The sequence below is a fragment of the Perna viridis genome, chromosome 1 (genome assembly GCF_037379345.1).
Source record: "Perna viridis isolate PV_CMFRI_1.1 ecotype Kerala chromosome 1, ASM3737934v1, whole genome shotgun sequence".
Classification (NCBI taxonomy): domain Eukaryota; kingdom Metazoa; phylum Mollusca; class Bivalvia; order Mytilida; family Mytilidae; genus Perna; species Perna viridis.
In genome coordinates this window covers 53,323,895-53,336,862 of record NC_142445.1, presented here as the reverse complement: position 1 = coordinate 53,336,862, position 12,968 = coordinate 53,323,895, and the positions used below count along the sequence as shown (strand labels likewise).

Sequence of the window (12,968 nt, the reverse complement as noted above, 5' to 3'; positions counted from 1 at the left end):
TGTGATAATTGCATTTTTTTAAAAAATAATCACAGTACATTTAAAGATAGATATATAAAAAACAACCAAATTAATCAATTCAATTGTATTTTACAATGAGTGCTGTTACAGAGAAGCCCTTTAATTTTTCAGACACAAATAGTGCAGTATGAACTCTTGAAAATAAAATCCTGAAAAGGCAAGCATGCAGACAGAAATTGGTACTTCCACCAAAAAAAAAGGAACTAAATGGTCATCAAACTTAAAAACATGGTTTCCATGGGAACATTGTTTACTACTTACACGCTGGACAAGACACAAAATGTTCACTAAGGTCTGTGTTGGAATATAAACATTATAAGTTAACGTGCATTACCGTGCAATACAAATACATGTACTGGTCAGCCACTTTGGATAAATAAATACAGCACAGAAAAATAGCAACGTCACATAATAATACATAGAGTAACAGAAGCCTGATGTTCTTGTCTTCATCAGTAATTTGAGATAATTTAACATTTTTCAATAAACAAATGGGAAGATAACATGATTTAATACAGTGTCCCACATTTATACGTACCTGACATTGATCACACTTAAGTCATGAAACTGGGTTCATCTGAAATCACTACCCACTAATACTATGATAAAATAGTCAGGCCAATATACAATACCCTCTTAATCAAGTTAAAGAGTGAGCCAGGGGTTGTAACCATGAGAAAACTTATCTATTGTACATTCTATTCAGCTTTACTTGATTTTCAATATGCCTTGTGTAAAAAAGTATCTTCTATTTAAACCTATTGTTTTGAAGAAAACTGTAATTATCATAACCAATAAATGTGTAATAGCCCACTACCATGTGGATTTAACATCAGCATCAAAACATATATCTCACCTCGACATGGGTCGTTCTTTACAAGGAATTCGTCTAATGCAACCCATCCACCTCCAACTCTGACCATTACTGTGCTACGGAGGATTCTTACTAATCGTAACTTTTGTGAGTCTCCAAACTATAACATTGTAAGTAGCATATAGTCATGTATTTAAAATGAACAATCTACATTGATTAAGTTATATGTTCCTTTTTTCCAATGTAGATTAAATGTCAAAATAAATCAGAAATGTTTCATTGGAAAATCTACATACCTGTTTTTCAGCTAATAATGTTAAAGTATGTATAAAAACATTTAAATCACAAATTATATTATAAATCATTGTAAATTAGATGCATGGACACTTACCACACTGACTTACAAGCAGACAGATTCAAAGCCTAACTAAATGGCTAAGGTATAGCTACTATTTTGTGAATTCTAGGAAAATAGTTTAACTACAGGTTAGATCTAATCACACAGAATAGGGTTTTTTAACTGAATCCATGGCAGAATTGTCGCCTTCCTCTAGCGCTGACAGCTATATTTAGCTTTTTTTATAAAATGTTTGTAAGCAAAAGGAAATCAGCTCAGGATAAAATCCATTAAGAAATTACCCTCAATACCAAAACCCATAAAAATCATTCCAATGTGCTAAATGATACAAGTTTCTGATTTAACTAAAAAACTAGTTTTCCTCTGTACTAAATTTCATTATGAACTCATAGAAAATTGTATCATGAGAACACAGTTTTACTTACTTCAATGATCAAAGAGTCCTGAGTGCAAGTTCAATAATAAATTCAATAAAACTTTAGTATTTTAATATAGCATGTTTTTAAGTGTTCTTGATAAAGATGATATTAATTCTAATTTCCTATATAAGGGAGAGATGGCATCTTCTATCTCTTAGTTTCTAAGATACAACATATGGATTGAAAGTCCTGATAAACTATCCAATAAATACTTAAAGAGTTGATTTTCTACCTTTATCTTTATTTGATTGACCAATATTAACTAACATTGGCAAGTAAAGACAGTTTAATCCCAAATTAAAGTCACTTGTAATTCACTCCAGAATAAAAATCAAGTAAGTTCAACTTAGAGTGATTTGTATGAAGAAAAATTGTATGTCACATAAAAGAGGAAGTGTATTATCTGTCAAAACCATGTGACAATCGCCATGGAAACAGACATGTGACACACACAGTGTTTAGCCCATAACCAAATGAGCCACATGCTGTCTGTGCGATTCTCACCAGAAAACAAAAAATCTGCAGTGATTCATCATTCTATAAACATAAATTTACCTAAAGAGTAATTTAAAAATTTTCAATTTAAAAGTTTGAAACATGCCAAACACTGCTGCAAAACAAAAAAAGGTCTTCATCTTAGGAACTAGAATTCTAAGACTTAAGGGAGAGGGAATTTCTAATGATCTATTTGTAGTGTGGAACTAGTGTTTAAAGTAAAGTGAAACCTGTTTAATCAAACCCTGTCTAAACCAGACATTTTTAGAAGTCCCTTCATTTCAGTTTTCAATGCATTTTGAACTTTAGTAAACTGAACACCTATCTTAATCACACAAACTCTTCCGTCAGAAAGGTGTTTCACTGTACAATATACTAGTCATAGGTCTTCACTCTAAGGGGTAGGCATAACAATTGTTACTACATAAACTGTTAATGTGTTACTAATGTGTTTAATGAAATAAGAGTAATGTGTCAACAATGGGCTTCAAAGCATATCCACAGGCCAATCAGTTTCCTTAATCATTGATAAATAAATGTTTACAAAAGTAGTCATTCTGACAGCTGGCACTGAAGCTTGAATGTAAAAAAAGAACTCCCATGTAAACTTGACCATAATTGTGAGTGAATACTTACCCTGTATTTGCCTTCCCCTATTTTATGGATACGGAACTGTTTGACACAGGTACATTTGGATACCTGTTGATGAACCTCGTCATGAATTTTCTCTGCATCTGTCAACTGTTTGTCAGGCTAAAAAAGTTAAGAAATTAGAATGATAAGACAATGCATAAGAATAAGAATTACAATAATCAAATACTATTTGAAAGGTATGTCCTCTATCTGTATCAAATTGCAAAAAAAAAAAATAAATAATAAAAATACTGGTAGAAATATCCATTTCTTGAATGAAAGGATCAAACTTACCTAGAATTAAAATTTGCTTCAAATTTCATGGTTATAATTTTTTAAATAAATTCCATAAAAATCTAAAAATAATTTGCAGAGTGCTGAAAAGCAAATGGTACAGTTGACAGCTTAGCACTTCTACATCCTTTAATCTGCTGATTAAGTATCTTAGCAGATGGTTACAATAATCTACCTCTCTGTGGGTATCAGGTCTAAGGGCTGATACAAACTCCTTGTAGTCAATCAGACCAGAACCATCACGATCAAACAGATTGGCAACAATGTCCATCTCAAGCTGAGTTGTGGGAAATTCTGGAGAAAACAAAACACATGCTTATTATAACAATCAATGATCTTGTTTTAAAACCGTTTGATTGGTATATAATATATGACAAAACAAACAAGACATAACTGCGTATACTTATTGAACTTGCATTCAATGATAGACAACACACTTACTGGTAGAGAATATGGCATCTATAAATTCTCTGCGTGATATTCTACCATCTCTATCTCTGTCTAGTCTTCGGAAAATTTCCATGATTCTAGCTTTGTTGTGTCTCATGAACTGTAAAAACCTCTTTCTCCATGGCTCAAACTTAAAGTTCTTTAGTCTCTCTACTTCATTGAGATGATCTAGAGCATCCTGAAGTTTCCTCTGTCTATCCATGGTCATCAACCACACTCCTCTCCATTTATTGAACAGCGCACCGGTTCTAGGATTTTTGAAGCTTGGTTCTGGTGTTCTTCTGCCACCATCAGGATCTCTCCTAAATAATAAAAGTAAACTTACGATAATTCTGTAACAAGGAAAAGAGCTTAGTGATTCTGCTTCATTTGTTCCAGACAATTTGAAGTTTTATCAATACATGTACTACTAAGGACATCTTATAATTACACCACTCCATTAAGGCAAAAAGTACAAATATGAATTTAAAAATTTCTACTAATTTGCATGTGTATATGGTATGACTGTGACTATTCAAAATATTAACATAACCACACAACAAAACTTAGACTTACCTAGAACTAAGGTTGACTGGAGTATGTCTCCCAGAAGTACCACTTCTCAGGACAGGAAACTTAGACTTACCTAGAACTAAGGTTGACTGCAGTATGTCTCCCAGAAGTACCACTTCTCAGGACAGGAAACTTAGACTTACCTAGAACTAAGTTTGACTGGAGTATGTCTCCCAGAAGTACCACTTCTCAGGACAGGAATGTAAGAAGCTGGTTCTGAAGTGGAAGCTGTTCTCTGTTTATCTGCTTTGATTAAACGATCAACATCTGGTTGTCTACCCGAGACTTCATTCATAAAGTGCTAAAATTAAACAAAAACAATATTATATAGTTTAAAGTATATATCATCCTAATTTTACATATAATATAAAGAGAACAATTTGAGATATTACCGTATTTTCCGGACTATAAGTCGATATTTTTTTTCAGCGAAGTGTCACCCTCGACTTATCATCCAATTCGACTTATCTAAGGATTTTTCCAGAAAAATGTTCATCAACAATTCATTAGATTTGTTCAGTTCACGTTCATTTGCTTTAATTCAAAATTTTTGGTAAACTGCAATCAACGAAAGCCGTCACTCAAACTGTGAAACTGGCAATTGAATTCGAACAAATTGATCATTGCCACTATCCTTTTATGAATGAATACGATGATGTTAATAAAAACTCTGGGACTTTGAAACCGTTAAAATATACATGTAAACTCTATAAGACATGTTAACAAAAATCTTTTTAAACTTGGAAAACATTATCGAGTGTTTTGGAGTTATTGGTCCTTTAATATGCAAATTTATACCCATTTACAGTATGTTGTAACACATTCGCACGTGGCTCAAATTATAATTCAACTAAGGTGTTATCTAAATTGCTAATTGCAACCAACTTTGCAGGTAACGATTATTTTTTTATTGTATTTCGTAATACCAAGTAATATTGTTTACTAATTACCACTCATAATTATGACCAATTCATGAGACAAATTTCCCACTTATATCACACATGGCTGCCCACGTTTGACATGTTTACGATTTCGTACTCTATGATGATCTATGGCTCGTGGACAAAGTACACTTGAACAAAAACATGTATATTTATTTAATTCAGAAATCTTATACTTAGTAACATCGCTGGAATAATATGCTGTTGAAAACAAACCACTTAACTCAGATCTTCCCAACACGTACAATATAAATGCACACGTCTGACCCTCGATTTATCTGCCAAATTCGACTTATCTATGTTTTTTTCATCGATTTTGGTCAAATTTGGGCAATTCGACTTGTACACCACATCGACTTACAGTTACGGTACAATGCAACAATTAACAATATAACAATAACAAATCCACTGATTATTTATGAACTTATTCATTTACCTCTTGTGATTTACATATGAAACATTACATTCTATACATTAGATATGTTCTTAAGTGGTGATAGATCCATAAACTAAAGCCTTGACTTTCTGAAGATTATGAGGAGGCCAGTAACTATGTTACCTGATGGTCTTTGATGAGGTCATTAATGACCTGAATATCCCCTGGTATCGGTTCTTGGTCTACATTGATCAGTGTGGTCTCAGCACCATTTAGCCATGCCAGTAAATCATCTAGTAGTCTGGAGTTAGCTCGTACTGAGGCAAGATTTTCTGCCATTTTTCTTCCTCTAGTCTTACATAGACCAGTCAACTGAGAGGAAAAAAATAAATAAAATGTCATTGCATATGACTTACATTCATAAGTACTGCTACCATTTTTGCAAGTACAATGTATTCCCAACTTCGTATTAAATATGTTAGTACCTATCAGTACTATATTAGGTACTGAATATCAGTTGATCCTATTTCATCACAAGTGAATAGCTGTTACTGATGAATATTTCTTTTTAAGGAACCCATGCAAAATCCACTAAGTACATGTGTACAATCTAGTACCTACCTCTTCCCATCTGGCCTTGAGTGCAGATAGCCAACGTTTAAGTGTAGACACAGCATCAGGGTGACATCTCTTGATTATATCCCCTCCGATGTTCAAAGTTTCTCTTAAGCTGGCTTCTTGTCTCATTAGATCTTCCTCAAATTTCTGTAAATAAAGACTCATTTAAAAGAACATTCTAAACACTGAAATTAATCCTACTTCTAAATCAACAACTGACAATTCCACCAATAACTAATGCAAAACACAAAAAATATAAAATATTATTAAAGATGTACAAATAATATAATTGGTTATTGGATACACAATCAATTGTTTCCCTTATGTTTGAATTATTTCTTGTTTACCTTATGTTCTTCAATATGTTTGATTAATGCCATCTCTTCGTCTGGTATTGGTCCTCTGTACCGTAACTGTCTCTCAGCTGTAGCTAACCAGTCCAACAAACCTTGAGCTTTCTTGTGGAATTCTTCTGCCTAAAAACAATATTTTTTAAATGACTATTTAGGATTCTTGGAAGTAATTTTAAAAAGATTGATCTTCAATTATTCAAGGAAAACATTCTTCAACAAATGCACTAGCAGTAAAAATATAATAAAGTTGCTTTAGAAGATCTTCATGGAACATCAGCCACTGTATAATGAAATATTGTCATGTATTACAAAGCATAAAATTCTATTGGTTCTGCCAGTAGAGTTATATGCCCCAATCTCCATTTACATTAAAATTATATTGGTTCTGCCAGTAAAGTTATATGCCCCAATCTCCATTTACATTAAAATTCTATTGGTTCTGCCAGTAGAGTTATATGCCCCAATCTCCATTTACATTAAAATTCTATTGGTTCTGCCAGTAGAGTTATTGCCCAAATCTCCATTTACATTAAAATTCTATTGGTTCTGCCAGTAAAGTTATATGCCCCAATCTCCATTTACCAGTTTATGAGCTTGTTCTATTCTCTCCTGTTTGTTGACACTCAGTTTACAGACTCTATCCCACAATGTAGATAACTCTATCAGTTCTGCCTGTTGTTGTGACATATCACCCTCAGACTTCTCCATCAGTTCCCTAGCACGTTTTCGTACAAATTCAACTGTATTGGCTCTAGCACCAAGTTCTTGTTGGAATGCCTATGATGTAATATCAAAAGAATAAAAACACTGTGAATCTAAAGCATTATTTTGCATAAAACATACCTAAAAACAAACAACTTGTATAGATATGATGTTGTAAAAATGATACCGACTTTTACATTACATACATAAGAATTATGTAACATTGTAATAAAAATAGTAATAAATATCACTCACACACATAGACTGTTATATTTTTTTTTGGTCTATGAAGAAATGACCTCAATCACATGGTGCCAATAAATAACCTGCGTAGCAGATTATTTTCAAGTGTGCACCATGGGCATTGATGTTATTTCAAGTAGACCCCAAAAAAATATAACTGTCATTCCTTATAACTTAATTTTAGTATCAACATTCAACAAGTAAATCATTAAAAAGGGTTGATGATGTCACATTCACATTACAAATATTGGTATATGAGATGATAAAGAATCTTTTTTTATCCAATCAGAAAGCATATTAGTTTTGAAGTTAAATAATTTAACTTAGTCTAAATGAACTAGATAGAGACAAGAGCACCAACAGCACTATTAATAAGACTACATACCTTGTGAGACTCCATGAGAGTGTTAACAGTATCTATATCTCCATGGACAGGCTGGTCCTCACCCAGGGTAGGTTCTACCTTACCAAGCCAGTCTAACAAGGCTTGTAGAGCTTCAGAGAACTGACCAGCAAACAGAAGGGCTTCTTCAAGCTGTCTTTGTCTACAAACAAGTTATTAGTACTTTTTATAACACATTTTTTCACTAAGTGTCATTTTTTAAGTTGCTTGTTACAGTGTTTAATTTCAATTTAAGAAAATTTAGAGATGACTGTGATTTTGTCATTTTAGTCTTATCAATTTTGGTGATTTTAAAAGAAAATCACGCACCAATAAAGAAAAAAAATCAATAATGCCAAGTTTAAGTATTGTGGTAAGTTATTTCCTCAGTTGTGATGATTTCTGATTGTAAAGTATTCACACTATACAGAGAATGCTAGTATATTAACCAAAACCTTAACTTTAAATAAGGAAATTAACCATATAAAAAGGATTATTTTTACCTGTCAACAGATTTGCTACAGACGGTGTTCCATTTAGTTTTAAGATCAGTCAACATTTTCTGTATTTCAAATACATCTTCTGCAGGACATTTATCCTTCAGTGTACGACCAGATCTGCTAATGCTGTCATACAGGGGCTGTCTTGTACCAAGGCCACGTTGGTATTCCTTTCAATTATTTAAAAAAAAATATACGAGTCAGTGTACTTTGCTTAGCAAGTACTTTTTCCACAGATTTGTTAGATGTGTTTATACAAAAATATAATTACTTAAAGTGAAATGGAAAATATACATGTATAAGCTCATCAGATCTAATTTTGAAGATCACTTTAATTCAACAAATTAATTTTAATTTTCTATTTCCATATTATTGTTTATTTTATTACTAATGCAGCCATACCTTATGTTGAGCAATTTCTGCCTTAATTTTAATTGGATCATTTCCTACTTGGTGGTGAGAATCTAAGATCTTTTCAGCTTCTTTCAACCAATCTAACAACTCCTTCCACATAGCATGAAACTAAAAAAAAAAAAAAAACATATTGAAACATTTTTTTCCATTATTTGAAGATTATATGTGATAAGTAATTATTTAAGTCCTTTGAAAAGTCATAAAAGCTTGCTCTTTAAACCACATATTATATTTTGGCTACAGCTAAGCCAAATACTACCAGTGGCATCGTATTTCAATCAATACTTCTTGACAGAACAGTAACAGTTCATTTCCAGATGTGAAACAAACCTATCTGTGTTGTAAGCCTGCAGAAGACGGTTGATATAAGACTTGTTTCTGAATCGTGTAATTTATTTTCCTCTAAAGTTTTGACTTGATGTTAAAATATGCAAATTACTTAATAAATATGTTTAAACAAAGCCCCACATTAAATTTGCCCATTTTATATTACAATGATATAACAGTAACATGTCCATGCACAGTAGAATAAAATAATCGTAAACATACATGCTTAGCTTCTTTGTATCCTTTCTCCAGATGCCTAGTTCTTTCAGCACTTCTGGAGACTATTTTCTCCCACCGATGTTGGACACTTGCCAGAAGGTTTTTGATAAGTATAACATCCTGCTTTTGACTGAAGTATTTCAGATGGGTACCAGTTTTATCTAGAGCTATCATTGTCTCTCTGTTCTTACTCACATCCTTTTGAAGAGCCTGATATAAAACATAGTTATATTGTACTACTAAATAAACAGTTAAATTAGAATCATATCATTTACATTTACATGTATATAATACCCAATAAATTGATGCATTTATATCATTAATGTTGCCACCAGAGAACAAATCTAACAAGTTAAAGGACATTTCAAAACATGACTGTATTTTCCAAAACAAATCTCTTTTTTTAACTCGACATTATCAGAAGGATCAATTATGTGACAACACTGACCTTATGGTCTTCTATCTGTACAGCTATCCTCTCTAACAATCTACTGACTGGTTTCAGGTTGTTCAATGTTTTCTCTGTGTCAGTTAACCATGCTATGAATCTGTTCAGATCATCACTGAAACTGTTGGCTTGTCCTACTGCTTCCTTTAACTTAGCCTGCAGAATGAACACATAAATTGTATACAAATAAAATCTAAACTGCTATCAGTCATATTCAAAAGCAAATCTAACCTATTACAATTTATTCAGAATGTAAAACCTAGTATTAAAGAATTTCATGATACAGCAAATAATTCAAAGACCACAGAGATTTTGGAAAATATTTTATTGGTCATACAAGAGGTGTTGATTCTGCATTAAAATAAATAGTCAAACAACATTCTTTATTATATCTGGCTTTAAAGAATCTGTTTTGAAAAGTTTAAATGTTGACAAACTGTTACCTTTCTATCCTCAGCCCTGGATTTAATATGCTCCCATCTATGGTTCAGTATACCCAGACTCTGTTGGATACTATTAGCAGCACTATCAGATTTCTTCTCTGACAATTTGTTTCCAGCCTCTGTAAGTCTGGTTATCTTTCCTTCTGTATTACCAAGATCATTGTACACATTCTAGGAAAGAACAAAACAGAATTAGTATTTTTAATGCAACATCCCACAAAACTTGGACATTAATATGTTTCAAATTTAAAGCATTACCACTTTTCAAAGCTCTTTTCACATTACTATTTGAATTCTGTAAGCAATTATATCAAACCTTATAACTAAGGAATAATTCAGACTATCAAAAAAAAATCTTACCATGAATTTCTCAAACTGTTCTTTAGCTGTCTCAGGGAGTCCCCCTACAGGAGTGGATGTGATAAGATTCCCCTCCAGCTCTGACAAATGTGCCATCATGTCCTGGAGGTCACCAGCAAAGGACTTTGCCTGAAATGAACATAATAGTTATCGTTCATCACCATGAACAAAAAGTTCAAATTGTTGAAACATATGCTCAATAGTTTTTTTTCTTTTTTTTTTATGCTTGATTAGTTCAAAACAGATCCCAGATTCAGTAAAAAAATAACTCGCATTCAGTTTAAACAAATGTATGATCTTGTGGGTAAGTTGTTTTTCTTTAGCTTCAAATAAATGAAGCTGTCAGGAATAAAAAAAAAGTTAAACAAGAGTTACCTCTCTGAGTGCATCCTTAAGGTATTTGTATTTGTTGTTACACTTGTCCTGTACTCGGGTCCACATAGTATTGATTTCATTTAACTTCCTCTTTACTGGTGAGTCAGCACTGTGTTCCTTAGCAACCACTCTGGCACCAGCCTCCTTTAAGGTATCTACACTCTCTCTGTGTCCATCTATGTCATTTTGGATTACCTGAAATTTTGGTAAAAAATGTAACGGCGATTGTTTTTCTTATTAATACTTGCAGAAATTCAGTAATATTCCTCTCAATAAGTCTCATGAAGCTCAAGTCTAATCAATTAATATAAAACAAAAATTAGAAAATATTGAACTCATTTTTTATAGCAATTTTAATAATTTAGCGCTTTTTCTGATATTTGAATTTTTGCAGTTAATTTCATTTATAAATTTAGAAGCAATAAAAACTGAAACATATTGAGAATTTAGAATACCTTGAGCTTAGCCAGTTCTATTTCCAGGTGTTTATGATCCCCTTTCACAGCTGAGGCATCATCTAGTGACTGGTCTGTTCTGTCTAACCACGCTAGAAGTTCATTCAGAGCATGCTCAAACTGACCAACGTTCAACATGGCCATCTGCAACTTTCTCTGCAAAACAAAACAAATTATAAAGTGATTATTGAGGGAGGAGATAATATTAATGACTACTGTAAAATTACTTTAATTCGTGGATATCAATTTTCGTGGATAAGGGAAGAAACACATGTTCATGGATTTTTGAATTTGTGAATTTTGAGGTGTTAAGTATACACATCAATGAAAATCTCCTTTTCGTTGGGAACCAAATTTCGTGGTTTGACCAAACTGATATCCCACAAACAATAGTACTTATAAAGTATTCAAAAATGAGTATACCAGAAAACTAAAGGTGAAGGAATCACAAGTCATAATACACAAAATTTATTACTTGTTTCACTTTGATATCATGAAATTTGCATTTAATGCCACATGCACTCTGATTGTTACATGATAGATAGATTCAACAGAAGCATAGATTTTATGTGGCAAAAATGACATAAGCTTATAGATACACATTACCTGAGAAAGATAATAACAAAAATACATACCTCCCTGTCTCCTATTCCTTCAAGCAGATTATCCCATCTTTTGTTGACATTAGACATGGGTTCTTTGACAATGGCTGCTTGCTCTGGTGTGCTGTCTTTGGCAAGGTCATTTGCTTTCTGGTTTAAGGCTTCAACATCAACTTGTTTGGGCTCAACTTTGATTTTTAATTCCTACAATATCAACCACATAACTTGTCAGACATTAAAAAAAGATCTTTTCTTATTACAAATATTTCTACCATTTGCTTAAATCAGTATTCATTGCAGATTATCAGCTCAATTTGAAAGAGACTTAATAACTCTGATATTACAGCCATATTATGATACTGACCTTGACCTGGTTCCATTGTGGTCATTTCAGATATCAGCTCAATTTGAAAGATACTTAATAACTTCAATATTACAGCCATGTTATGATACTGACCTTGACCTGGTTCCATTGTAACTTGATGGTATCAAAATCAGACCCAATGTTTCCAAATTCTCTGATCTTGACTTCATTTTTCTGGAGCCATACTAATATTTTCTGCAAATAAAAATCACAAAAGGTACTTTCTAAAATAGTCAATAGGCATACATGTAAATGACATTCTGGGTATAACAAAAATTGCTGAAAATATAACATTATCAACTATTCACCATTAGGGGTTCTTAAATTCATCAGAAATTTAATATGTTGGATCATCCCGAGACAGATTTAAAGACAATGTATATTATCAGTAACCATAAGTTCATCCTGGAAATGGATAGCTTTGGTCAATGCTACTTCCAAATCCTTTGATCTCTTCTCAAAGTCATCTGCAACTGATCCAAGGGTCAGCTGAAGGTCATTGACATTCTTTTCAACTTCAGGTTTATCTGGATCACCACACATGCCCACTAGCTGTCCACCAGTTTGGCTGACATCTTCAATATCTGCCTGAGTTGCCTCAATGTCATCCTTCAGAGCCTGTAAAGAACAAAATATATTAAATTTATTTTGAAACTTAAAAAACAAATTAATAATTCTTTTCTAATATAGATAGTATGACTTCAACAGACTTTTCATATAAAGTAAAAAAATGGGTCAGAGACAGAAACAGCCCGGTTGCCGTAAAATACATGTAAGTTGGTAAACAGAGAGTAGAAGTGTGACAGACTT

At 32.6% G+C, this 12,968-nt stretch overlaps 1 protein-coding gene across 26 annotated transcripts in view; it reads right to left on the bottom strand.

Moving 5' to 3' along the window:
- LOC148629357 (microtubule-actin cross-linking factor 1, isoforms 1/2/3/4/5-like) overlaps positions 1-12,968 on the bottom strand; it is a 123,929-nt gene that overhangs the window by 4,841 nt on the left and 106,120 nt on the right. For 18 of the 26 annotated variants that reach the window (XM_088548803.1, XM_088548794.1, XM_088548812.1 and 15 more), the window contains 22 exons: positions 12,552-12,776; positions 12,252-12,353; positions 11,828-11,998; positions 11,193-11,348; positions 10,738-10,932; positions 10,363-10,491; positions 10,003-10,173; positions 9,560-9,715; positions 9,115-9,321; positions 8,554-8,673; positions 8,155-8,321; positions 7,655-7,814; positions 6,907-7,101; positions 6,319-6,447; positions 5,975-6,118; positions 5,537-5,725; positions 4,180-4,337; positions 3,476-3,786; positions 3,210-3,328; positions 2,744-2,860; positions 1,619-1,636; positions 878-995 (listed from right to left, as the gene is read on the bottom strand). In XM_088548803.1, the coding sequence (XP_088404929.1) occupies positions 878-995; positions 1,619-1,636; positions 2,744-2,860; positions 3,210-3,328; positions 3,476-3,786; positions 4,180-4,337; positions 5,537-5,725; positions 5,975-6,118; positions 6,319-6,447; positions 6,907-7,101; positions 7,655-7,814; positions 8,155-8,321; positions 8,554-8,673; positions 9,115-9,321; positions 9,560-9,715; positions 10,003-10,173; positions 10,363-10,491; positions 10,738-10,932; positions 11,193-11,348; positions 11,828-11,998; positions 12,252-12,353; positions 12,552-12,776 (3,457 nt within the window). Of the gene's footprint in view, positions 1-282; positions 316-877; positions 996-1,618; positions 1,637-2,743; positions 2,861-3,209; positions 3,329-3,475; positions 3,787-4,179; positions 4,338-5,536; positions 5,726-5,974; positions 6,119-6,318; positions 6,448-6,906; positions 7,102-7,654; positions 7,815-8,154; positions 8,322-8,553; positions 8,674-9,114; positions 9,322-9,559; positions 9,716-10,002; positions 10,174-10,362; positions 10,492-10,737; positions 10,933-11,192; positions 11,349-11,827; positions 11,999-12,251; positions 12,354-12,551; positions 12,777-12,968 lie in introns of all 26 variants that reach the window. The other 8 variants (XM_088548831.1, XM_088548925.1, XM_088548909.1 and 5 more) reach the window with 3 other exon arrangements.